This window comes from Chamaea fasciata, unplaced genomic scaffold, assembly GCF_029207755.1.
Source record: "Chamaea fasciata isolate MVZ Bird 193981 ecotype frontalis unplaced genomic scaffold, bChaFas1.0.hap1 SCAF_20, whole genome shotgun sequence".
Lineage (NCBI taxonomy): Eukaryota > Metazoa > Chordata > Aves > Passeriformes > Sylviidae > Chamaea > Chamaea fasciata.
Genome location: NW_027094105.1, coordinates 1,617,057 through 1,644,551, shown reverse-complemented (window position 1 = coordinate 1,644,551; position 27,495 = coordinate 1,617,057). Strand labels below are relative to the sequence as shown.

Here is a 27,495-nt window from a genome sequence, read left to right as displayed (position 1 = left end):
AAGCCTTTGTAGCACTTAGGTTTCAAATCAGAGGCATTCAAAGGAGAGGAAGGACAGTGAGCCCTTATATTGTAATGTATTATCCAAATTCCTCAAAAAGGCGGTAACTGTTTCTTAAAACCAACTGGAACTTCCCTGCCAAGAAATCCAGAGCACTGAGCTGTGAACCAACCTTAGGGCACTGTCCCCTGTCCCAGCCCTGAGCAGCTCCAGCAGCACAGAGCTTTTCCCTGGGCACTTACATCAGTTTTGGATTTGCAGGTCTCTTGCCTGTCCTTCAGCATCTTGTCAAGGACTCCACTCCTGCACCACACATTAAATACAGTTTTCCCATGCTGGTATCCCACTTCCTGAAAAAAAAAATAATCAGGAGGAAAAAAAGTAATTAGTAAGTGCCATTAGCATGGAAATAACTGGAAAAAACAGAGCCATCACTCTAAGTTTTACTCTTTTTCTCAGAACACAGTAGAAATTATGTTGAAAAATCAAATGGGAAAGACAGAGCAACAGGTTTTGAGAGCCCTGGATCCCATCTCCAGCCCTCGTTCTGGCAGCAGCGCTAAACCTCTGGTGTTGCCTCTCCTCCAGTTTTTGGGTGAGGGTTCAGAGCATGGCAGACACTGGGGCTGGAATTCACTTCTCACCATCTATCCCAGCCCAGGATGGGCGTGATGAAGGGGAGAAAAAGGAGCTGACAGATCTGCCACTGGCAGGGTCAGGCTGACCCAAAATAAACAGGGGGAGCTGAGCTTCAGGAACCGACCCACAGCCACCACTGCCCTGGGGCTGTACACGAGAGGGGTTTGACATGGAAGAGATTTCAGCTCCTCGGAAAATGCCGGTGCCCATTTCTATTTCCTGTAGAATTCAGGCACACAGCTGAAATGAACCCCCCTACTACTTCCCAGCCCCTAAGGATAAAGGAATGCCTGGACTGTCCTTCCCTTTGAGGTCAGCACAGTTCAAAGCTTCCTTGTGGGCAGCAGTTATTGAGCTGTGCTGCAGGCAATGAGGATCCAGGAGGTGCTGCCCCTTCAGCCCTGCAGTGTCTCGTGCCAAGAACCTGCTCACAGACAGTGACACTTTTGAGGAACTGCCCTTCTCTCAGGTTTTATTGCACTGACAAAATTTGCCTGGTGCCATTACATCTCTTTAACAGCACCAGGTTAGAACAGAGCAGGGATGTGACAGCTCACGATCTGTTCCTGTGATGAACTACCACACCTGTCTGTCAAGGTTTTCAAATCAGCCAGGGCTCTCCAGCTGGCAGAGAACAAAGAATTATTTATCAGCAAAGTCCCAGATCCACGGGCAGACAGCAGTGTTTGCCCAGGAGCCAAGAGGCACCAAATATCTCAGAGAAAATATTGACACTGGGGAAATCAGCTGGTGGTTTGGAATAGCTGCTGTGTGTCCCATGGAGTCTCTCAGATGAGACCCTGCAGGGCTCAGCTGTGCTCCTGGGGTTGGGCAGTGTTTGTTAAGCCAGGACCAGAGAGATCAGTCCACAGGCTAAGGAGCATCACAGCTTCTCACTAAGTGTAATGGAGATTGACTTCAAGAAGGAGTGGTGGTTTTCCCTAGAGAAATGCAAAGCTCTGCAGGAGTATCCGGACATGGAAGATACCTGCTTGGCTAAAACAGGCAAAGAATGGAAGGAGACAGTAAAATCACTTCCCTGACAGGAGACACGGCCAGAATCACTATTGCTGGCCTGCCTGGGCAGGGACATTTCTGCTGTGAACACCGGATTATGGCACCAGAACAATTCCCTGCACACCTGGAGCCAGCTCTGCCCATGCTGGGTTCTGACACAGACACAACCCAATGCCAGTGATGTGTGACCTGGCGGCACCACTTCACCAACACCCTGACACTGCTGCCATTTCCTGACTCTCTAAGGGGTGCAGAGGAATTGCGGATGATATTTTACTCATAGAAGTGTTCAAATGTTAACAGAACCAGGTATTTTCACGTTTCCCTCAGTTTCAAGGATTCAAGGTGTCCCTGACAGATTTCTGCAAAGTTTTCACACTACAGCAAGCTCCAGGAGGAGGGGAAAGTGAGGACAAACCTCAGCCCACACCAAAGCCAAACCCCAACTGCCCAGAGCAGCTCAGACACCCACGAGCTCTCACCAAGCAGCTGAGCAGGAGCTGCCACCAAACAGAGCGAGACAACCGCTCCCTTCACAGGTCATTATATAATCAAGATTACTAACTCAATTCCTGCTGCTAATCCAATCTCCCGGCCGGGATATCATTCCACAGCATTATTGAGTGTCAATTATTCACTCTGTGCCAACGGACTCCTCTCACTCTGCACGGGCTCCAGCACTAATTAGCAGCAGCAGAGCTGTGAGGAGCAGTGCTGGGGTGTGACAGTTCTGGCTTCTTTTTCTCTGCCAAGGTCGGGATTAATACATGGGAGACGAAGTTCACATGTTCGGACTTGGTGTTTATTATTTATCTACTTACAGACTCATAAGCCGTGAGCTCTAACTGGCAAGTTAGAAAACCACGGTAAAATGGAGTACTTCTCTATCTCTACAAGGTCTTTTCAAGGACAATCCATCCAATTACGAAATGCCACCTAAATTATTTTTACTTTAAACCCAATAACCAACTACTTGAATTCCACAATGTGGACTCTATCAACCAATTACAGAAAACCACCCAAACCCATGAAGAAGGAGGAAGGAGGCAGTGAAGAAGAAGGACTCAGACAATGCCCAAAGTCCTCCATCTTGCCCCATACATTACTATATACTAAAATCCCAAATTCAAGTTTTTCACCCTGTGAGATGACACAACACTATCCAAACCACACACCCACAACCCCAGCGCCATCACTCAATCTCGGAAGCCTGTTCCAGGGCCTCGGGTCAAATGCGGTGCCCTTTAGAACAGAAAGCCCGAAAGCCCCAGCCTGCAGGGCTGCAGCCCTGGGGCTCCCTGGGCTGCAGGGGAGGCACTCACACAGATCTCGTCGAACTTGCCGAAGTCCAGGGTGCCGTAGCGGTCGATGGGGGGCCGGATGTACTCGCAGTAGTCGCTATTCTTCACCATCTCCAGCTGCCGCACGCAGCACACGTAGGCCAGGCGCGTCTGGATCTCGGCCATGTTCAGCACCTGCCCCGCGCACCAGGCACAGATCAGCTCCTCCGAGGGCATTTCACACCGCGCTCCGTGCCTTCCCCATGGCGGAGAAGGGAACCGGGGGATGCCCTCACACAGCAGCACCCCCAGCTGTGCCCCAGTGTGGGCAGGCAGGGCTGAGCGTCCATGGGCAGCACCACAAAGGGAATTGCCTTTCAACAAGTTTGAACCAAGGCTTTCACCCTGGGATATGGTGGAACATTATATAACTTAAAGGTCTGTGCTGAGGTGAGGGGCACAGTGATCCTTCAAGGCAGAAATCAGTGATGCCCCATCCCTGCAAGGGTTCAAGGCCAGGTTGGACAGAGCTTGGAGCTTTGGGGTGGAACTGAAGGAGCTTTAAAGTCCCTTCCAACCCAAGCCAGTCTGTAATTCCCTGATTCTCTGATCTGTCCGGTACCAGAGCAGGGATTTTGCAGAATGGCTGAAGTAGACAGGGACCCCTGAGATCATCCAGTCCATCCCCCCTGCCCAGGCAGGGTCAGCGGGGGCAGCTTGTCCAAGACCACGTCCAGCTGAGTTTTGACCACCTCCACAGATGGAAACTCTATCAGCACTCTGTTTGGCCAGTGTTTCACCACTACCAGTAAAATAAAGTGTTTTGAGGTGCTCAGAAGTAATTCCATGGGTGCCTATTGCCATTCTAGCAGTTGGAATATTTCACTGGGTACTACTGAGACCAATTCCAACTGGGGAATGCAACTGGGAAGAAGAATTCAAATCAATATTCACTTGGCAGATAGCTGCAGAACCAGGTAATTTAGGAAATGCAGAGTAAGGAACAGAGTTGGCCTGACCACATGCAACAAAAGGAAAATAATAATAATAAAATCATGCTCTGCAGACCCATGTTGATCAGTTGTATTTAATTACTGCCAAGTGCTAAAATCTCCCTAAATCAGCAGTTCAGAGACATATAGGACAGAAAGTGAACTGGACAGATTTACTACTTTTATTGGTAAAATCAATAAATTCTGACTTTATCAGAATGTACGCAGCTCCAAGAAAAGCTTCTTTGCTCTAAGAACTCTGCCAGCCCCCTCCCACATCACTGCCTTCCCTGTGGTGTGAGGGCACTGCCCAGATCTCTGAACAAGAACTCAAATCCAGCAGAACAACAAATCTGGCCCAGAGGGAATCTTCCTACTCCTCCCAATATTCCCAGTGCTCTGGAAATCCAGCTGCCATTCCAGTGTAGCCCCCAGTACCTTGACTTTCTCAGCCAGGGGGTTCCACCTCTTCCAGAGCAGCCACCATCCCGACAGGCAGTCGCCGTAGTTGGTGAGGTCGGTCTCGTCCCGGCTGCCCACGTCGATGGCGATCACCACCTTGGCCCCCATGGACCTGGCCACGTCAGCTGGGGGACAGCAGGTGTCAGAGCCTCTGTCCTCCCTGTGCCGCCCCCAGGTGCAGGTACAGATCTGTCTGGCTCAGGTGGGTGACCTGAGGTCACACCCACCACGAGTGAGCGGCTGGACAGGAGCGCCCATCAGTGCCCATCCCTGCAGCTGGATGTGGCACCTGGGGACACAGGGCAGTGCTGGGCAACGGCTGGACTCAGTCTTAGAGGGACCTTCAGCCTAAACAATTCTGTGAGTCCATCCAAACTCTGCAGCACCTCTGCCCAGACCATTCCCACTCAGGGAGGCTCCATGGGGAGGGAGAAATCCCAAATCCTGCACCAACCAAGCCCTGAGTGACCCCAGGGTGAGCCCCCACTGCTGGGGGACATCACTGACAGGGGATGGTTTGCCCCAGATCAGTGGGATGACCTGACCCTCCCTGAGGTCACCAGAAGCCCTGTGAGGGGACACAGCGCCAGGGCAGTGACACCACGTTGGGTATGATGGGATAGAGCACATCAAACCCACATTAATTCTAAAAAAAGACCTGGGGGACCTGCAGGGAGAACAAGTGGCAGTGCCTTCGAGAGAGAAGGCAGCAGTGCCAGCGCTGCAGGGAGAAGGTGACAAAGGAGGAGCAGGACAGGGACCTGCCAGCGAGGAGAGGCTGGATGGCAGCCTGAGAACAGCTCTGGGATCCAAGAGAAAGATTCACATCTGAAAATGGGAGAGAAATGAGGCAACACTTCCTACTTCAAGGTCAGTGAAAGGACGAGCTGCAGTCCTTGGATACGGGTGAGGATTTAGGGAAGCGCCAAGGGAGGGAAGAGAAGGACATGAACCTCACAGAATGAATTTATATTTCTTTCACACCCCCAGAGTCCAAGATAGTTGCAGTTTCCAGAATAGTTCTGCGTAGGAAAACCACAGCTCTGAAGAGCCAGTTTAGAGGCTTAATTTAGACACTTCTTTAAATCTCTGTTCTGTAACTTGGATTTATATTCCTGGGCTCGTTCAGTCTATTGTTTCCCACCCAGTTCACCTGTGTCTGCTCTTTGCCCTCTCCAGCTGTGGAGATGCAAGAGGTGCTTTGGTTTGCAATCCACAGTTCTTGCTTCCAAGCACAGAGAATGCCAGATGCCGGTTTGGGGGATCCATTTTCTGCTATTTCTGTGTCTGTGCTTTAGGTAAATACAGCCCTGATTGAAAAATGAAGTCAGGGTGTGACAGGAAGATGTAAATGACTCGGGTTGCTCAGGTGGCGAGTCTCTGACTCTTTACCCTCCTTACTTGAGCACAGTCACAAAGTCAGTGACCCTGCAGGGCTCTGCTGCCTCAGCCATCCCTGAGACACCCACCCTGGTGGCTGCAGTGAAACCTGACACAAAACATCAGGGCCAATTCACACCCTGCACCCTGCTGGGGGTTCAGACCTCATCCCACACCCCACATCTCTCCTTCCATGGCCCCACGATTCCCTCACTGCCACATGCTCCAGGTGACGCCAGCCTGAGCAGCAAATGTTGGTGCTCTCTCGGAATTATTTCTTAATTAACTGATTGAAGAGAAACTCTAAGGTAGATTGTATGTGGTTTGATTCCTCCTCTCTCTCTCTCTTCAGCAAGCACTAAAATAATTCCGAGTTAGCTGGGAGTTGTATGTTCAGAATTTGGCTGTCAGGAGATACTTCATTAAAAAATAGTGTTAATAAAGCCAAAATAAAGGGAACACCCAGGAAACTGAGAGCAAGGACTCCAGGTAACCAGCATGAGATTAAAGGAGTCTGTGAGATTTCTCTGTGTTTTAGGGAAAAAGCCAGAGGCCCAAGGCTTGCAGGCTGTCTGATGGGCAGTCCTGGCAGTTTCTCCCCCCGGAGCTGTGCTCCTACCTGGCAGGTTGTTGATGTAGCCCCCATCCATGAGGAGATGGCCATCCTTGGGGTCACACAGGGGGGGCATGTACCCCGACAGGGACATGCTGGCACGGACGTACCTCCACAGGGAGCCTGCGGGGAGGGCAGCAGCATTAATCACCAGCATTAATTACTGCCACGCAGGGGGGAGGCTGCTGCACTCATTAAGGTAATCAAGAGATGGAGGCTTTCCTCAGAACACTGTGAGGAAGTTATTAAAGCAGTTTATTATTTTCTGTATCATGATACCGGCTAGGATGAAACGAAGACTATGCAGACATCAGGCAAAAGCCCCAGAACCCAGAGTTTTGAGCCCATTCCTCATATTTACTGCCTTCTGTGAGATCTCAGTATGTTCCCACTGCAGGGAGCACCAGGGCTTTGTGGAGCTGGGGCTGAGGGGGGAAGGAAAAGGTTTCTCCTGAGGACACAGGGATCAACAGAACAAGTGCAGCTGGAGTCACTGTGCTTTACAGAGATCCACAAACCCCTGACTTTTAGCAGGAACTGAACCTGAAAAATACAAGCTGTAGAATCCCCAAAAATTCTATTTTCCCTCCTCTGCAACAAGTAAATGTTTTCTTTTGTGAAACCACTGCAAATGCCTGGTGGGGATCATTATCTTCTCTTGGGCCATTTCTGTTGGTGCTGTAAGAACGGTTATCATCCTTTAAGCTGTTAGAAACAAAGTTTAGTCAAGTAGAAATTGATTGGCCGTGTTTCCTGTAAAACATTCTGCTTTAAGGCTCTTATACACTGATTTTTCTCTTAACATTTGCATCAACCGAATTGGGAAGACACTGCATTTCCACAGGCCAAGAGGCTCGTCTGAGAAGTGAATCTTTAAAATACCAGGACTAAGTGAGCCTTGCAGTGTTAACTCACTGCTCAGTAATTAACTGCTTTGTGCTTCCAACAGCAACTCTTCCCAGCTAATTCCCTGGGAATTGATTTTTTTTTTTGTGTTTTCTTTTTAAAACAGATAACAGCTCTGTTTCTAATTACAACCCCAGCACTTCTGCTGTTAGCACAGGTTAATACTGGCACATTTGGGGGTTATTATTAATAGTTTCAATGGAACTTCCACCCAAGGAAACTGCTGACGTGTGTTACACCTCACAGACCAAACCAAGATGGGAAATGGCAGCAGCTGGGAACTTAATTTATCTCCATTCAGTGGAGACAACCGTAACCATTCTCCAGCTGATTCCCATCCTTACATTAAACTTCCACGGGGACAAGCAGCTGGCTGGAGTGAGTTTCCTGACCTCAACTGGCTTAACCTGCTGTGGAATGGGAATACAAAACCTCTGAGAAGGGTTAATCCTTTTTCTGCTTGTTTCAGCTGCCCTGATCAAAGCCCAGAGTCCTTCAGCAGCTCCATAACCCCCCTGGAACGGCAGGAATGGACAAAACGACCTGTGCCAGCCCCAAGGACAAACATCAGAGACGTGGCAGCAAAGGCTGCAGCTCCCCCCAGGAATATCTGGGGCACCTGGAGGCCTTCCCTGCAGGCTGAGTCACTGCCCTGTTACCCCAGACTGACAAAAGGCAAAGGCAGGGACACATCCCAGCACCTCAGATCCTGCTCCCCTCTTCACTCAGCGAGAAACAGGAAGGACTGACCACAAATGAGAGCCTAACTCAGCCCCTGCTTCAGGCAGAGTCTGTGCTGGGGGAAGACAGCTTCATTTAGGGGAATTTGAATCATCAGAAGTTTTGGTTGCCTTAAGTCTGATTTATGGCTAAAACATCTGCACTTCACTTTAAGGATGCTTGAAGGATTCAGAAAGATGCCAATGGACCCATTTTCTCCTCAAAGAGTGAATGCAGCATCTCCATTCAATTCCCTCCCAGCAGCCCTGTCCCTTGTTTCCTGTGCACAACCACAGCTGGGTGCTCAGCAAGTAACAGGGAAGGGAGAAACAAAAGGGAAGACAAAATTCAAAGGTGAGACGAATTCCAGGAATGAGGGTGACCCTGAAATCTCCCATGATGATTTAAGGCCTGGAGAGGCCATGTCCACACTCACCATCCCTGTGCACCCTCATGGCCGAGGCAGTGATGTCGGTGGTGATGGTGAAGTAAGGAATCCACAGATCCTGCAACAGAGGAGTCCCAGTTTCACTAAATCTGTGACCTTGCACTTGACCACACCCTGGGTCTGACACACAGCAGAGCAACAATCTCTGGACCTTACCAGACAGAGCTGCAGACACACACCTGCATGGATGGAGGAAAAACCCTCAGTCCTGTGTTCAGGTTCATGAATTTGTCTCTCATGCAAACAATTCATTCAAAACCAAGGCAGACAAACATCCTCATGTCCTTTTTGCAGTAGCAAGAACCCCTTGTTCCAGCAGAGTGTGCAGAGGCAGCACAGACAAACCAGAGTCACCTTCTGCAGGGTGTCTTTATTTTAATTTCAGGTGAAGGCTGGGGGTCTGATGGTCACTCCCATCCCAAGGGATCCCGAGGCTGTTTAGTGCTGGAGGACATGAAGAACATGATCCATGGCCTCCTGACTGAACAATGGTCAATCTGGACCTCCTGGTGATGGAGCCAGGGGTCACCACTTCAGCAGGAAATGCACACCCCACATTTTCTGCAACCAAAGAGGACAACACCAAACTCTGGGGCACTGGCTACAGGAACAAAGGACTCTGCAAGGTAGATCTCCAGGAAGATTCCAGAGGCTGCCTGAGATCCTGCAGGGTAACACAACAGTGGGGAGTGTGGAACAGAAGGAGGGTGAGACACAGAAAGAATGGCTAAGCCAGGAGCTTTGGGAGTTTACTCAGTGGGGTCAGACCAAACAGGGGAAGTTCTCCCTGTGGTCTCAGCTGTGTCTCACCTCCCACCAGCTGGAAAAAGCAAAGGGGAAGGTGACCTCCCAAGTGTGCAGGGCTCTGCTGGAGAGAGGACAGTTTTGGAAAGTTTCCATGGTGCCTGGTGAAAGGGTAGCTGCCAAGGGGAAGCAGGAGGACTTCTCTGAGTAAACTGAGCTTGTGCCCAGGGAACAGCTGATGCTGCTCTGTCAATCAGAAAACTTGAATCAAGGCTGAAGAGGACAACCTGCTCTCCCAGGCAGCCTTTGTTCACTGGACATGGTGTCTGGGCCTTTTCCAGCACAGCTTTAATGGGCTTTAAACCAAACACAGGTTTGGACTCCAGGACCACTGGAGCTGGAAATCCTCCCTCATTGGTCGGGCTGCAACTCCTGGTGGATTTCTGTGCTGTTCAAGATGAAATTCTGCACTGCCAAGAAGCAGGAGGTTTTTTGGTGAGTTTAATCTCTTCAGCAGCTCTGCAAAGCTGGTGGGGCTGGGGAGGGCCCCCAAGCACTGCTCCAGTATCACAACCCCAGTGTAAATGCCAGAGGAAGGTGGATGAATAAAGTGTGATTACAAGAGAATTAGGCTGCTTCTCCATGCTGAAGATATTCTGGGGACTGCAGCTCTCAGTGCATCAACCACATATTAAGCAAAAATAGGGGAAGGGGAAAAGAAGCCTCTCTGACACCTCCTTTCATGTTCCTGCAAACACCTGCACAAAGCAAACTAACCCGAGCCCTCCCACACAGCAATAAAACCTCACTGCTCAGGGATTGTTCCACTGATTTTGGAACAGAGCATCACTGAAGTCTGAAACAGGACTTAATAAAAGTCTTGTCTGATTCCTCACACCTGAACCCCCAGCTGAGATGATGTACAAGGGCATTTTGGCACGGGGAAAAGAATTCCGGCACGGAGAATAAAAATTCCAGAGGCTGATGTTCTCACAGAAGGATGGGTAATTTGAGAGGAAAATAGATCAATTTCTTGAGAAATTTCCTTCAAGCACCCTGGCCTGGTTTGTGTGTCAAGTGCTCCATGTTGGGTGTGCTCCCTGAGGGTCTCACATGGATGATCCCAGCTTGGGAAGTGCCTGTGGCTGGAAGCAGGGACGGGGTTTTTGTCACCAGCGCCCCCACAGGAGCAGCACTGCAGGAATCAGGAGACACCCACGTTACAAGGGTTGGCAGAGAGCAAATCTCAGAGAAAATGGAAACCTCCCCTCCAGTGTCAGAAATAACAGCTCAGCGTAAGCGCTCCTGTTCCTGCCTCCCATGTGGGAGAGGGGTGAGGACTCATGTGGGCAGCACAGGGGTGTCACCTCACAGCCACAGCAGAAAAAAGGAGGATCTGGCCCAGAGCCTCTAAATTTTAAACTTTTCTAGAGCCATGAGGGTCAGCCCCTTGGGTAGGAAGTTCCCAGGTTTTCCTGGCATCACTGCAGATCCTCCCAGGAAGGAGCAGTTGTGGCCAAGCACAACCCAAACACAACCTCTGCTTGTAAGGCTGTAATTAAATCTCATTGATACGAGTTTCCAGGCAGAAATCATTGCTACCCAGCCAAACCCACCCCAGGTAGGGAGAAAAGATGGATGTTTGCGGTTTGGATGCTTTAAATGCTTTGAGAAAATACTTTTTCAAGGTTCCTGCCTCAGTTCCTGGTATCTTCTCAGTCTTCCTTTACCCTGGGGCAGCTCCCAGGTCCAGGACTGGTTATCCCACACTGAGAGTGGGAATTGCAATGAAGGAGTAACTCCCTCTTTTCCTGGCTGAGCTACACAACATTTTTCCTTATTTATCTGAAGGAATTCTTCCCACATGAGGAAACCCTGGGCATGGACTGAGGGGCTGTGATGGTCAGCACACACGCACAGAGATGATGCTGCTGCATGCCTCAGGACTGGATTTCTCTTGCACAAAACCTTCCTGTGGCTGCAAGAGAAGACCGGAATATGCAACCACAGCTGTTGGGATTCCTAAGGAAGGAATCTGCTGCATCTTAAAAAAGGAAGTACAACGAACTGACTGCTGGAATCCAAAGCAGGGATAGACAGAAACAGCCTCGAGTTGCACCAAGGGAGGTTTAGGTTGGAGAGCAGGAAAAATTCCTTCATGGAAAGGGTGGTCAGCTGTCCAGGGAAGTAGTGGGATCATCATCCCTGGAAGTGCTCAAAAGCCACGTGGATGTGGCACCTGGGGACAGGGGTCAGTGGTGGCCTTGTCAGTGCTGGGGGAATTGCTGGACTCAGGGATCCAACCCTGATCCCTTTTCCAACCTTGATAATTTCAGGATTCTCTAAAACCTGCTTGTCTCCAGCACCATCCCCTCTGCACAACAAGCTGCTATTTTAAGCCACATGATGATTAATCACTTACTTTCATACTTGCATTTAGGTAGGGAATGTTTTGGATTATTTTTACCAAATATATTTAAAGTATATACAGTGTTAATTTGCTACATGATCTTTCATCACAAGGATGCAAACACAGGAATAATTTGGTTAAAATTGCAAATCAGGTGAAATTCCAAGGCTACCCAAACACTCTCTGAGCTGGGTGATGTAGGAAGACAAACACTGATAATGTGATTTACAATCTGCTGCTGCTGAGGGACGGGGGAGAGGTGGATTCCAAAGGTGACTCTTGGCTCAGGTGGACCACACCACACCCAGCAACTACAGAAAGGTCACCAAGTGCAAGCCAGGACACAAAAGACTCTGCCATTATTCAGGAGGCTGCTCAGAAAAACTCACTCCTTCAAAACTAAAATTCAAAAAAACCAAATCCATCTCAACCCAATTCAAGCCCTTCTCAGGTGTGCCCTGAAGGTCTCTGAGACCTGATTTGCAGAAAAATAATGATGAAACAGTCTCAGCTGTTCTTCTTCAGTGTCACAATTTTCATTTCTTCTCTCAGAAAATGAGATCCCTTTGTCAAACCGAAATAGTTACAAATAATCTACAGTTTGTCTTTTCTAAATCCACCAAAAAGAACAGGCTCCTTCCTGCAGTCACGGACCACCACACTCACAGTTTCACCACGTTTTCAGTCACCCAACAGCTCCAGATTTCCACATTTGCATGGAAAAAAGCTATTTATTCTCCAACAGAACACAGGGACATAATTTCCTACCCGTAAGGTGAATAAACAACTTACCTCTATCTGCTTATCTTTGAAGATGTTGTTGATGCTCTTGTTAAAAGCTGCTCCAGAAAACATAGAGGTTATTGGGTAAGTCAAGTCTAGAATAGTCTTAAACACCGAGTTCATAACCTAAAAAGAAAAAAAGAAAAGGCATTTCAAAGGTACACACAAGCCAGAATCCACAGGAATATGTGTATTAAGGCTGCAATTCCAGAGACATCACATTTAGAGCTGACATGCTGGAAGCATCACAAATGCAAAAAGTGTTGAGGGGACAGAAATACAACTGCAAAATCTACAACCAGGAGCTCCTTGTGTGGTAAATTTACGTTTAGTAAACCCCAAAGCAGAAGCAAGGCCTGCAATAAAGCTCTGCAAGAGCTTCCCCTGTGCCCCAAAGCAGCCCCACAGCAGCGTGTCCAGCACACGCCTCAGCCTTGGCACAAGGTCAACAGGTGGTGCAGCTCCAGCCTTTTTATTTTTTCAGTTAAAAAAAGATGTTCTGAGCTGTCTTCCTCTTCACTATCTTTACCACAGCACCTGTGTGGTTCAGTGGTGTGGGAAGGAAACCATAAATCCATGGCAGAGGAATGGCTTCATCCATCTCTTCTCATTTGGGGAATCACACCTAATTTTTCTCCCAGACTTAAAGCTTTTCTCTGCCTCACTTAGAAAATCTTGTCTGGGATTCTCTGGGACTCCAACAAGGTTCAGTCAAGCACATGCTATAGAGCTTTAAACACTTTCTATGGAGCAGGGTCAATTATCTGTCATTCCCAAAGTCAGTTACTGGGATGTGTTATGGACCCAGCATTTAACTGCTACCAAGTCTCAGCACCAGCAAGGGAAACCAAACCACATCAGATTTCTTAAAGCACTGCAGGTCCCTGCACACCAACCCTTCTAACACACAGATCCTGGAATTAAGCTTTCATGGGTCCCTTTTTTCTCCATTTCAACAGCATTATTACACCTATGCACTGACCTACAAGAGAAAATGATGAAAATCCCTCAACTTTATGGCATTGTGGCCATAGTATTTGTCCATAACCAGGCTATTGCTGTCAAATCCTGAAAAATCTTAACAAAACTCAATCCTTAATATATTACATCATAGTCAAAATGTAAAAGAAGACCACAAAACCCAATTAATTCCTTTCGAATTAAATAGGTTTTCACTGGATGAAATATTTTCCCTCCCTACACGCTCTCTGTAATTTAACAAACAACTTCTCAGAGATCAGGGCATCCTTCCCAGGCAGGCACACGGAACAGCCTCAAACTTGCCAGCTGTTAAAGCAGCTGTGAGCAACATCTGGCCCTGGCTTTACTCTGGCAGTGATTTAAAGAGCAGCAGGATCAGCCTACATTGTCATGTCCAGCTGCTTTCAAATTTCTATCAGGGATCTGCCCAGAGAACACGAGTGCAAGGATAAAAAAAGATCACTGAGAAGAAGGACGGGAACAGGAAATGTGGGAGAATGTAAAAGGCTGAGCACAAACCCAATGATGAAGCGTCAGCTTCATTCACATCCTCACTCTGGGTTTGATGTGCTGAGGACAGTGTGCCAACCTAACTATAGACTGCTACCCACAGCTTCAGAGGGAGATGGAATTAGTGCTGCACCTAAAATAGGGATCAGGTCTCTTCGGAATGATTAAATCAGGGGAAGAGGCATCTACAAAGAGCCCTTTATTTAATACTGAAGAAAAACCTCTCCCACTCAGCGCCAGCCATCGGGCTTCCCTTGTTGCAAATGATATTTATAATGCCGAGCCTCCACATTCCTCCTGATCCTGACAGTGATCTTGCCCATGGACAAAATACTTCTAATTAACAGTTATTTCTTTATATTCTCAATTCTCAGAGCTGGAAGATGCCCTTTAGCTGAAGCTGATGGCCAACAGCCTCCCTCAGCCTTCCAGGAATAGCTGCAAAACCACCTCCTGTTCCCCAGATAAATTCAGTTAAAGATCACCCTCTGGAGAGGCAGGCAGAGCCTTCTGGCTCCTGCTCCACTTCCTACCAGAAGCTCTGGGATCAGCTCCAGCAGCTCCAGGAGTTCCATCCCCTGACACCACCAGGATGGGAAGCCCAGCCCTGAGCCAGCTCTACCGGTGATCTCACGGAAGCAGATCATGGAATCATGGAATTGTTTGGGTTGAAAGGACCTAAAAACTCATCTCATTCCATGAGATGTCCTGTCATGGGCAGGGACACCTTCCACTGTCTCAGGCTGCTCTAAGCCCTGTCCAGCCTGGCCTTGGGCACTGCCAGGGATCCAGGGGCAGCCACAGATGCTCTGGGCACCCTGTGCCAAGGGCTCCCCACCCTCACAGGGAGGAATTTCTTCCCAATTCTTCATTAACTTCTCATGAACTTTCATTTCTATAGCTCTGTTGCAAGATGAGCTTTCTTTTTAAAAAGACCTTAAATCCTAAAATATTTTTTGAAGTGACCCTAGGGTACAAAAAAACTTCAGCAAGGAAAGGAGAAGGTTCTGCTCACAGAGCAGAAGGACAAGAGCAAAGACACCTGATGATGGACAAGACGAATTTTCACCTCTGGCTCTTTTGTTCTTTGATGCAGCATTGTGGCAAACTGGTGTGAAAAGCCAGTATAATCCCAGGATTTTTCAATGTTCCTGACTGTGAAAAAACCCCAAGGTTATGGGAAAACTTAAGCAACAACAAAAATTTCAAACAGATCCAGTATTTTTTAAACTACTCAAAAGATGATGCAGTGCCTTCTCAGCATTCAATAAACTAAAAATAAATTTTATTCAGTTTTAATAAAACAAGGAAAGGAATTCACACAGAAAAAAATGTTAAATCGATAAAATAAAACTGTAACTCAGGGCTGGATGAGAATTGGCATGGCAGGGAAAAAAAAAACCAAACAGGACTAATTTCTGGCCAAATCAGCTCATTAAAGCACAGGATCTCCCAATGCACAAAGAGAGCAAGGTCAGAGGCAGAACCTCCTGACTCCATGGGCAGAACCCCCCCATTCATTTGAGCTGTCAGTGCCACCAGACAGTGACAGCAAATGGTGGCAGTGTCCCACCCAGCCGGCCCTCACGCCCATTAGGAGCGGGGTTTTAGCCCCACACACATCTCAAACTGCATTCCTTTCAAAGAATATTTCATCTTTGTCAAGTATTTCTACTTTGAGATATTAATCCTCCAATTACAAAAACCAACAATCTGCAAACACTAAAGCTTTGGCTTGTTCGCTTTGCTGGTTAAATAGAGGTGCAGAAGACACAGAGAGACAATAAATAGTAACTAATCCGACTGGGAAGTTTCATATCCCCTCCTTTATTTTGACAAGAGTAATTTATTTCATTGCCGTTTCATTAGGTGCAGAAAACACATCCCATTAAAAATATCCCTTCTCCCAGCATCAAGTGTACAGCTAGAGAGATGCCAATTTCTAAAAATACCAAAAAAGATAAATAAATGCAGGACAAATGCAGCATTAAGTCAGATGGATTAAAAAGACAGATAAGCAAAGTTCAGAGTTAACTAATCCATCCCAATAAAGACATTTCCCAAGGGGCCCCAGGCTGCACTGAGCAATAATCTTCCCCAGCACAAGCTCAGAGCTCCAGAGGAGCAGGATCAGCAAGTCCTGGAGCAGGAAATGCTCCAGCCTTTCTGCCTGGCTGCTCCTGGGGACAGCAGGGAAGGTCCCGATTGGGACACAGGAATTTGGGGGGTATCTGGGGGATATTTCAGCTCTCTCACACTCAGTCCCTTCAAGTGGATCTTCCAAGAATCCCCAACAGCCCTCCTGGCTGTTTCCCACACACTAGGACTCCTTTCCTCTCTCCCTGCTCAGTTTTAACACCATACAAGAGTCAACACCTCAGAACAGCCACTGATAAAAGATTTCTAACCCGCCAAACTCTCTGCACGCTGTGATCTTGGAGAGGGGATTTCATGGCTCTCTTCAGTTTGCAGCCATTCTGCTGGACACTGCTGGTACCAGTGGGAAGGGCCTGAAGCAGAGCAGGCTTTGCTTTTGTCCTCCTCAAACCCTTACACAATTTCTGGGTTGGACATGGACCCGCAAGAACAGTCATGGAAGTCCTCATGAAAATCCATTCTTCATAAATGAGATTAAATGTTTGCCCTAACAGGGGTCAATCACTTCTCCCACTCCTTATCTGCAGGTCTCAAGGCACCAACACTTGAAACAGCCCCAGGACAAAAATTGCCTTTTACCTTGTGAAACATTCTCTGAGCTTTTGCAATTTGTGCTCAAAAGTTAATCAACAGATGAAACGCCTTCATTTCATCTCCAACTATCCCTGGTAGAAGTGACTGTGATTCCAGCTCTGGCAAGCTCCAGAGCGGGAGCACAGCCCTGAGAGGTCCAGGAAACATCTCCAGCTCTGCCTCATGCCCTGCACAGGGGAGACCTGACAAACAAGAAAAGAAATGCACAGAGAAAAATTCCATGGCTGTAGCTTAACCAAGAGCTGAGAGAGAGGGCAGAGAGCCCCAGAGTGCTGGGGCTGGCTGGGAAAGCACAGCAGGCAGGCATCAGCACCCACTCAGATGCTGCCCTGGAGGCACAAGGTGGGAAAGAGAGAACAAGGTTAAAGGGATGTCTGACACAATTCAGTGCACTTGGTTTTATGTCTTTAATCTTGAGCTTCCCCCAGGTTTGTGATTCCAGCAAACTGCTCTGGATCATAAACAGTTTATGTTTTGGGTGCTTCCCAAGCCAGCCAGGCACAGGCAGTTCTTAAATAAAAAGCAAAAAATCCATATTCCTCTGGCAAGCAGTGATGGGGAGGTGAATCAGACCCACAGTGCTCTGCCCGCCAGGACAGCACAAACATCACAGGGCCTCAATCTGGATTTTAGCACCTCAGACAATCCAGCTTCCAAGCGACAGTTTGTGTTGCAAAGCCATGGCAGATGAGAAAGTCCTTGGGAGACAGAAACAGTGCCCATATGCCAATGGCAGGGTCCTATTTCCCCCTGAAACCCAAGACCTAAGACTCCTGATCTTGTTTATAAAATTTCCTGTATCGCTTCATTTTCAGTAAGAAAATCTACAGGAAAATGTGGGTTTCACACGAAGAATACAAACTTGCGACCAGCAAACTTCAGAAATAACTTCACCTTCAGTCAGTCTGAACCAGAGCCACCTGGGGCAGCTTTCATCCAGCATCTGATCAATAAATAAAACCAAGGCCAGGCTGGATGGGGCTGGGAGCAGCCTGGGATAGTGGAAGGTCGCCCTGCACATGGCAGGGGGTGAATGAGATGATCTCTAAGGTTCCTTCCAACCCGTCTTTGATTCCATGATAAATAAATTCACCCACTGAAGTCACTATTTAAAACAACTTCCCCAAAACTTGGGGTAATTTTGAAAACGAGTTTTTTGTTTGTAGTAAACGTTGAAAGTTAGGAATTTCTCCTGACCCAGAGTCCCAGTGCTGTGGAGTGCACAGGCAGGACCAGGAGTGACACATTTGGGAGTTATTTAGAGAAGGATTACCTCTGTCACTCAGTTCCACTGACACATGACAGCATGTGAGAAAGAGAGAGAAATACACAAAAGAGAAACACATTTGTTGAGAGCTGGAAAGGAAACAGGTCCCAGCACATAAAGGAGAAGATAAAACACAGATAACCACAGGTGAGCACACCGAAACAACATCACTGTGCCTTGACAGCATGACCAGGATTGCAGCTGTCTCCTGATTCTCTGCACATGGAGCAGCTTTTCCAGGTGATCCATCACTGCCAGGCAGGGCTTGTTCTGTGGCACAGACTCTGAATTTCAGGAGGCTGCACCTTCCTGGGGTGCTGCTTGTGCCCTGCTGTGCCTGGGCCTGGCTCCACCCGAGGAGGGAATGCAGCATTCCCAGCGGAGGGAATTCAGCATTCCCAGTGCTTACCATGGCCCACTGGCGAGCTTTGATCCTCATCTGGTTGTAGCTGCGCTCCTCGGCGTACAGGGCGCTCATGAAGGCGCCGATGGACGTGCCCCCGATCATGTCCACGGGAATTCCAGCCTCAATCAGCGCCCGGATAATGCCCACCTGGGAGCAGCCCCTGTGCCCAGGGAGGGAAAAGGGAAAGAAAAAGAAAAGCCACTGTCAGCCAAACAGTCATTGAAGGAGTGCAAAGACTGGTGATGAATGGTGCCTTCTAAGGAAGCCGAGCCCGCGCCAGCTGAGCTGCCAATCTCTTGCTAAACAAGCCCCGGTGCCAGGAACAAACATTATGAATGCAGGAATCCTCCCAGAGACTCCCTGAGGATCCGAGGGAACACGACCACACAGCCTGGATCAGTGGGAAAGGCAGGGAGATGGAAGCAGCCAAGAGCTGAGCTGGGGGACAGGCGAGGGGGATGTCAGTGTGGATTTGAGGGAGCAGAATCCACTGGGGTCCCCCCAGAGCACCCAGGAAAGGCTGGACTTCAGAGCCCTTCCCGTGAGTTTCTTTCCTGGTGATTCTCCACAGACACTGAGCCAGCTTGGGGTATTGAGAGGGGGCACCACATGGATTAATAATGAATTTGAAGGTGGAAACAAAAGCAAGCAGAGACAGACAGCGATGAGAGGGCAGAGGTTGGGTCTGTACACAAATCCAGAAGAGGGGCAGATGAGGAGGCAATTTTTCAGGATGATACAAATTCCTTTAGGAGAGTAAACATATTCCTTGATTTCAAGTGCAGAAGGAATTCTGAACAACAATGATGTCAGGTGATAAACAACAGATGAACCTCAGTGCTGATGGGACAAGAGGAAAACAGAAGCAGCAACGCCCCTGCAGCAACCAGTTCTTATCCAGCCCTGCTCACATGGATTTGGGAACCCCTGGAGATACTCCCTGAAAAATATTAACCTACTGTTCACTGCAAGTTCAAGAGGCAAATCAAATAAACCAGAATAAAACAGAAAACATAAGAACACACATCCAGGATGGGCAGCTTTTGGAAAACCATGAGCAAGCCCAGACATCTCACCCAAAGAAAGAGCAGAACTAAAAAATGGCAGAGAGAAGCACAAAAGGTGACTGGAATATGGGATGGACTTCACATGAGGAGAAAGTAAACTGGAATTTTAATGTCCCCAATGACTGGGGAAGATCCTGGCTGACAAGAAACATGCAGGGCCAGCAATGATATCACCATGCAGAGATTTTAATGGAAAGGAAAGAATTTGCAGACAGGTGTGTACACAGAGCACAAACTGGGGAAGCCACTGTTACCACATGCTGGAGAGGTCAAATCACAAATGGATTTAAATGTGGAAAGGATGAAGCAAAGGTAGCAGGCTGTCAGTGGCCACTAAACATGACAAATGGGAGGTGCAAGCTGGGGTTCAGGAGGCTCAGAAGCTGCTAATTGCTGCAAACACTCGTTTCTGAAGCAGTCACTGCTCCCCACCATCAGAAATGAGAGAGCACAGGTGGAACATTTGATCTAATCCTGTGAACATCTGATCAAATCTGAACTTTCATCCCCTAGTGGGAGAGGGATCCCTGTCCATCCCACAGAACTATTAAAGAACCACAGAACACTACAGTGGAGGCAAACTGCCCTTCCAAGCAGTCCAAAGCTACAGCCCCTGCTTTCAAATGCTTTGTCCAGTGAATAAGAAGCATTTTTGATGAGTTCATCCCACCTGGATGGATGCTTTGCAGTCTAGGCCATAAAGCAGTAAAAAAAAAAAAAATCTTTCTTTTCCCATTTTCATCCCATTTTCTGTCCCCCACAGTTTGCTCTATTTCCATCCTCCTTCCCCTTGCTGTTTACATCCTATAAATACTTGCTAACAGCTGCCAAGTCCACCGTAGGTGTCATTTGGCCAAGCTATGCTGAACACATTCTTTCCATCCAAATAAATCCCCTCCAGCTGCTGAAATGCTTGGGGACAGGTTCGTGGTTATACTGGGTGTAAATGACTTCAGTGACAGATCTGTGCTGCTGCACTCCAAGAGCAGAAAATGGTTCATTTCGCTTTCCTCTCCAAATTCCCTACTCCCCTCTTCTTCTACTGCTTCTTCCCACAAGATCCTCCGAGTTAAAGGAATTATACTTTTATCCTGCCCATTGTTTTTAGGCTTTTAGAGTGCAGCTATTTTTGGACTCAGCTGCTCGTGCCTGGCACTTCCCACTGCCTCAGCCCCGATATTCCAGCAAGGAGCAGACCCTTCCCTGCACCTCCCGCTCTCTGCAGACAGCCCACATCAGGTGCCTTTCTTAGGGCACTGAAGTACCTTAAAGCATTTCTTGCTTGAAGGACAATTTTAAACAGGGCATGAGTAGCTCCAGACCAGATTCCCTCCCTTTAACTGTTTCTCCCGATTTCATCCATAAATACAAAGGATTTGATGTGTGCGCTCTGGATGTGTTCCTACTTTGCTGCATGATGCCTTTGTATGAATAACAAAAGATCGTTTTCACTTTTATTGGCAAGTCACCCCCTCCTCCTGCATCCACAGAGTCCCTGCCAATGTCCCACTAATGTGATAGCCACAGATCTCCAACAGATTCACTGATCCCAAAGCAAGATGGGAATCAAAGTCCTTTTCTTGCTTGTAAAAGGGCCTCCCATTAACTGCCTGACTAAATTGTTTCATTTGTGCTCAATCACAAAGCTGATTTTTTCAGCTCCAACACCCTGAGCAGGAGCATTCCTGGAATTTGCAAACTAAATCCTGAAAAAAGACAAATGTGTCTGAGCACCCCCCCCCTCCCTTGTCTCCAGGTACCACCTGACCTCCTGAAAGACAGAAATGGGGATTTTTTTAACCTTCTCCCTACAGTTTTCAGTCATCACTGCCCCAGCAACATTACTACATGGAACTTCTCAACAAGTCCTTGCAGTTGTTTCTCTCCTGGGCACTTCTTCCCAGCACCACACACACGGGCAGCCTGCCAAGGGAAGCGTGTGCTGGCACTGGCGCCCTGCCAGGCACTCACATCCCCTCTGACAGCATCCCTGGGCTCCCAAAAGCTGCACTGGGCAGCTGCAAACTGAAGAGCTAAAGAAATTGAAGCCAGGAGCAAGATCCATGTTAACAGCCAGAGGACTAGTGCAGAAAAAAACCCAGGGATCGTGCATTTCTTGTAACACCAGGCCCAATATCACAGGGGACATGTCCTGGTTTAGGGAAACGTGGAAATACAAGTGTTGGGCAAGAGGAGAACAAAGGGGGATGGCTCCTGCCAGTGCTGTACCTGCACAGCAGGGACAACATGGGGACAGGGAAAACCTGGCTGACACAGAGCTGAATGTCACTCACTGCAGAGGAAAGGGACAGGGGAGTGCTGTTACACGGGAGGAAGGAGCACCCAGAGAGGGGATGCACACACAGCTTCCCTCACCCCAGAGCTGCCTGAAGGAGCACCTGGATGGAGCACCTCCCCTGCCAGGACTAACACTGTCCCAGTGACAAGTGGCCTGGGAACAATGACCTACAACATGACTTCCAAATTGTTTCTATCAGAACCCAAAGACTTGCCCAGGAGGTGCAACCAGTACCTGAACAGAAATTTTCTCATTGTATCCAGTGCCCAGGACAGGCCTGGTTCACTAACGCCCTTTGCAGAGCTGAACCAGCATCACCCAGCTGGAGGAGCAGCTGGAAGCCAGAGCCAGGCTCTGTTCTCAGCCCTGCCACTGCCTCAGCCTGACCTGAGCAACACAAAGCAAGGGCTGCTCTGGGCATCAGCTGCCCCAAGTGCTGCTTTCTGCACCAAATCGTGATCCCTGTGCTGAATGAGGCTCCAGAAGCTGTGCTGGCTAAACTCCAAGCACCATTCCTTGTTTGCTACTTGTGGTCACAAAGAAGTCACTTGGTCTGGTCACCTGGACAAGAGGAGACTGAGGGGAGACCTCAGTGCAGGTTCCTTGTGAGAGGAAGAACAGGGACAGCTCTGTTCCCTTCTCTGCGTGACCAGGGCCAGGAGTCAGGGAAGGGCTGGAGCTGGGCCAGGGCAGGTTCAGGCTGCAGAGCAGGGAAAGGTTCTTCCCCCAGAGGGTGCTGGGCACTGCCCAGGCTCCCCAGGGAATGGGCACGGCCCCGAGGCTGCCAGAGCTCCAGGAGCCTTTGGACAGCGCTGCCAGGGATGCCCAGGGTGGGGTTGGTGGGGGATCTGTGCAGGGACAGGGGCTGGGCTGGGTGATCCTGGTGGGACCCTCCAGCTCAGGATACTCTGTGATTCTGGGAAAGAAATGACCACAAAGCAGAGGGGGGAGTTATAGGATTGGAGACCTGCTTCCCTAAATACCTCAGCCCAGCACACACACAGAGCTCAGCCTTTCTGCCAGAAGGTCTTGCAGGAAAATTCCTGCTGCTGAAATCAGCCCTTGCTTTCATCCCCTGGGGAAGTGCTGCTGGCATGTGACTGCAATGCACGAAGGCCAGAGCAGAACTGATAAAAGGAAAATTCCCCTGTGAGCCGTGCATGTGCCAGCGCTGCACGTGCTGCCAGAGCTGGGATTAATCCGGCTCAGGAGAAGGCAGCCAATGCAGCAGGACATCCCACATCAAAGTGCCAGCAAGGAAGGCAGGCTGTCCTCCCTGCTCAGGGGCTGAAGGAAACACAATCAATACAAAACCAATATTTTGTGCACCAGTTATCTTCCCCACGAGCCACGTTTAACACACCAGCAGGATGCTGCCTGTGCTGGAAAGAACAACTCCAGCCTGGGAGCAGCCAGAGGGGACACTCGGTTTTCAGACCATGGAGGGGACACTTGATTTTCAGACCATGGCCAATGGGGCAGCCAGGCAAGGCTGCAGCTCAACCACCTCCAAAGCCCACGTCAGCTTCAAAAAGGAAGCTGGATTCAAAGAGGAATCCAGCCTCAGCAGCCCCCATCTCTCCTCCTAACTGACTGGGCAGGATGAAGGAGATCTCCCTGAATGCTCTGAAGAGATGCTGCTTCCTTTGGCTAAAGAAGGATTAAGGCCATGGCTGCTGCAGAGCTCTGCTGTTTCTCCCACCAAAGCCTCCCCAGAGTGGGACACAGCTTCCTGCCCCTCCTTCCTGACGGAGCTACATGGCAAAGGAGGCAGAAAAACAGACAAGTTGTCAAGGGGGCTTTATTAAGCTCCATTAGATCCCAAAAACCTGAATTAAGACGCCCTCAGAAGCAGCAAAGCCATAAAAACAGCTTTTCCCTGGAAGGGGTGTGCAGCCCTTCACAGGCTGCTGAGGGCAGTGGTGGAGTCCCCAGCCCTGGAGGGCCACATGGATGTGACATTTGGGGACAGGGCAGTGCTGGGGGAATGGTTGGACTCAATGATCTGAAAGGTCTTTCCCAGCCTTAACAATTCTGCGATTCTATGAATTTGTATTTACCATGTCCATTTTGGAGATGTGCAAAAAGTGGTGCCTTGGGCAACCACTCCCCCAACTCTGCTCGGAGCACAACAGAAACAAACTGAAGGTGGCTGAGTTTCCAACCCCACAGGACTGGACAGCACATCCTGAAATCCATGTCCAGCACACAGGGACCACAATCCCAAAACTGGGGCTGGTGACTGAGCCTGCAGCTCTCAATAACAGATGCAGCTACAAGCACTACAGAACCATTAAATGAGGGGTGCTGGTGGTTCTAGATCCTTCCTGGAGTCGTTGTGGAGATGTTCTTTGTACTGGGGGGAGTGGAACTTGGATGCTGTTTATGTGAAGAGCTACATGGAGTGGCATCAGGAAAGGTGAAATAAGGAAAAGCCTCTTCTTCAGATAAACAGCAGCATTTTTTGGTGTGTTGTGTGGCTGATCCTGGCACTGAGTGGTTCAGTCACTGGCTCAGAAATGGAGCGAGTCTGCTACAAGTTGCAATGGACCATCTCCAATTGGCACCTCCAAGCTTTTGCAGCAGCAGCAATATACCCAAACATTGCTTTGAAATCTAATCCCAGTTATATCTCTCCAATAACATTATTTCCCAGCTTTCCTGACCATAAAACTTCCCGGCATCATAAATCAGCCAGAATTATTGCAGTGATTTTCTGCCAGCTCCAAAGGAGCACAGAAACCAGACCCCTGCATTTCTGCAGCCATGGTTCTACGTGAGCACTTGCAAGGAACTTTCCAATCTTGACAATGTTAATTAATTGATTAATCAACTAAGCACCATTTCTAAGATAAAGAGAGGGAATAACCCCACATCACTGGAATCTCATCCTAACGTCCAACAATCAGCAGGATCTCTCCTAGCAGCTGCCCTGGAGGAAGCTTCTTCCCTTTCACAGCCCACACATATTGATCCAGAGACCTGATTTTTTCTTGTCTTCCCCTCCATTAACAATCTCATTCCATCCTCCCACTTTGCTTTGCCCTCAGATTCCCACCAACTCCTTAAGCCAGAGCTCAGGACCCATTTACCTTTGGCCTTGCCATGCTGCAGAGATCACACCCTGTGCCAGGCAGGCACATCAGGCAGAAAAAGCATCTCCTATTTATCACAAGCCCAGTGAAATCCCCTTCCTGCAAGAAAATCCAAATACAATGTCCTTTTATAGCCCTGATCTTGTTTCTGCTTTATACACTAACTTTAGAACAAGCTTTAAACAAAGAGATTTGTGCCTGACACAGAAACAAATGAGCAAAATGTGTTCAGGCTACCCAGCCCTGGGGTGTGAAGGGATAGAGGAGGAAGGCACTGGAGGGGAGAAAAAGCACAAAATAGTCAAAGTAAATCATAAAATGCACCAAGGTTTTTGTTTTCTGATCCCAGCTGGCAGCAGCATGCTTGGAGAGGGGCACAGGAGCAGGGAAGTGGCTGAATGACAAACTGCACCCACTTGGGGATGTCACAAAATCCTGTCTCTTCCTCTGAGCCAAGGAACAATTCGGTTGTCATCTGCAAAGGAAGATAATTTCTCATGGAAAACAAATATATCCTCCTTCCCCACCCCTCTGAGACTTATTTATGAAAGCCTTGGAAGAACCCATTCTGAGCACAACTTCTGGAAGCTGCAGAAATAAGACCAAAGCACTTTAGAGAATATAACTGAGAATTTACTTTTTCTTAACAGGAAAGCTCACTGCCCAGGTAGGGCTGGACAGAGATTCCCCCAAATCACAGCAATGTAAGAACCATACTCCTGAAAGCACGGGGACTTGCCAACAGAGCTTTACAGCTGCTCCATGGGAAGTGAACACAGCACATGCTTTTACATCTGATTAAAAAAGGTGCAAAGCCAGCAACAAGAGCTGACCCACATCTCCACCACCTCCCTGTTTAATTTCACCTGTTTAGCAGTGCTGTGAATAAACGACTTTGGTGGGAAAGACTGAAGATCAGGACAGGAGAGTCCTGCAATTAATTTTAGGGATTTTTTAAACCAATAACTTTGAAGTCGGTAACTCCCCAAGCTCCTGCTGCTTCTTGGAGGGTTTAAGAGAAGCTGTCATAACCTTCAACCTCCGTGGCCAGATGGGAGCAAATGAGCAATTACAGCGGTGCTGCACATGGGAAAAGGAAAAATCAGATCATTAAGCATTCCGTGGGTGCCAATCCATGCGAACACAGCTTTGGTGGGCACGTGATGACCCAACTGTCCCACAATGTCCCTGGCATTCAGGTCTGGCAATGTGGGAGCAGCCACAGGCTCTGCCTTTCCCCTGCCCACTGCAGGCAGAGCTCTGATTGTGCACAAGCACGACCAAAACCACGATGAACGCCGGGCACGGCTGGGGATGGTCCCTCCCTGCAGAAATCCAAGCAGAGCCTCTCAGGAGCAATTAGGCTGCAGCCTCTTCCCAACCATCTGCAAACACAGAGCCCGAGGCCCTCAGAGGAGCTCCCAACCATGTCTCAGGAGCTTTGCTCAACAACAGTAAATAAAACTCACTGATTTATTTTTAGGGGTTGTTTTCTGTTTGTTCAAACAACCTAACTCTAGGGCTGACCTGGATAAGACTCGAGTTAGATATCCATTATCATCACCTTTTCCCAGTAGGAGCCCACTTTCTTTACCTTACTCCTCTGGCCTCTTCAAAAGAGCAGCACAAGTGAAACACCAAGTCAAAGGTGCAGTTTTATCTTTAAGGATAAAGAGTTTAGCTGCTTCTCTGTTATTTTACCTCCTGAATATTGCCCTGAATCAAATCTACGTTTTGAAAGATGCTGAGAATCCAGAAGCTTGACTCTGGAATTCAGCTTTCCCTCTGGTTTATCTGCACGTGGCAATGGATGCTCCATTAGTGACAAGAGCACAGACACCCAGCACAGGACAGTTCTCCGAGCACTTACAGGAGCAATTACAAGCTCTGAAGCTCCCCCATGCATCAGTCTGAGTTTCAAAAACCCCACTCCACTGTGCACTGAGGTACTGGCACTTACCTACACACACAAAAGCCAGAATACAGGTCATCAAACAGCTTCCCCTGCTCCAAAATGCTCCCAGCCAGCTCAGGCTGGCCATGATCGGGGAAGACTGCAAAGGCCACAAGGATTAACCTCAGAGCTGCCAACTTCCTGCCTTTCCAAAGTCAAGAGACAGACTGGCCTGGTGTACAAAGGGATTACTTTGACAAACAGAAACTGGAGGAAAGATATTTCAACTATTCAGAGGTTGGAGTGGTCTTTTTTTTTTTTTTTTTTTTCCATGACACAAAGCAGATTGAGCCCCTTTTGTATCATTTTGATACTTCCCTGCTGCAGAAATCCTGCTTCCTCAGCTGTTACTGGGCACTGACAGAGTGCAGATGCTGCACAGCAAGCCTGATTCTTCCCTTTAAACCCAGGGAAGAAGCATTTTTCAAGTTCCTTTCATATCTCAGCTTAATTTGCTGGAACTTCAGAGCATGATCAGGATGAGGAATGGGATCCTTTTAGCAGCACATATTCTTCAAGACCTGTCTTGCTAGAGGAGAGAAAAGTACAGCCCTTACGTGCCAGCTCAGTACCTCCAGCAAGCACCTGGAAATGGAACAGGAATTTCAGGGATGCTGCCTGACTGCATCAGGGGGAGACAAAGAAAAGACAGGAATTGCAAAAAAATCCTTGCTCTTGTCTGATGCAAGTGGAAATCAGGAAATGGTGTGAACCCAGTGCCAGACAGGCTCCATCCAAGGCTGCCAGACACCAGGCTGGAGACAGGGATCT

At 48.5% G+C, this 27,495-nt stretch overlaps 1 protein-coding gene across 2 annotated transcripts in view; it reads right to left on the bottom strand.

The window, feature by feature from the left end:
- PNPLA7 (patatin like phospholipase domain containing 7) overlaps window positions 1-27,495 on the bottom strand; it is a 122,135-nt gene that overhangs the window by 10,099 nt on the left and 84,541 nt on the right. For both annotated transcript variants that reach the window (XM_066201055.1, XM_066201056.1), the window contains exons 27-33: window positions 18,313-18,469; window positions 12,404-12,520; window positions 8,446-8,515; window positions 6,390-6,506; window positions 4,367-4,515; window positions 2,979-3,131; window positions 243-350 (exon numbers count right to left, since the gene is read on the bottom strand). In XM_066201055.1, the coding sequence (XP_066057152.1) occupies window positions 243-350; window positions 2,979-3,131; window positions 4,367-4,515; window positions 6,390-6,506; window positions 8,446-8,515; window positions 12,404-12,520; window positions 18,313-18,469 (871 nt within the window). The remainder of the gene's footprint in view (window positions 1-242; window positions 351-2,978; window positions 3,132-4,366; window positions 4,516-6,389; window positions 6,507-8,445; window positions 8,516-12,403; window positions 12,521-18,312; window positions 18,470-27,495) is intronic.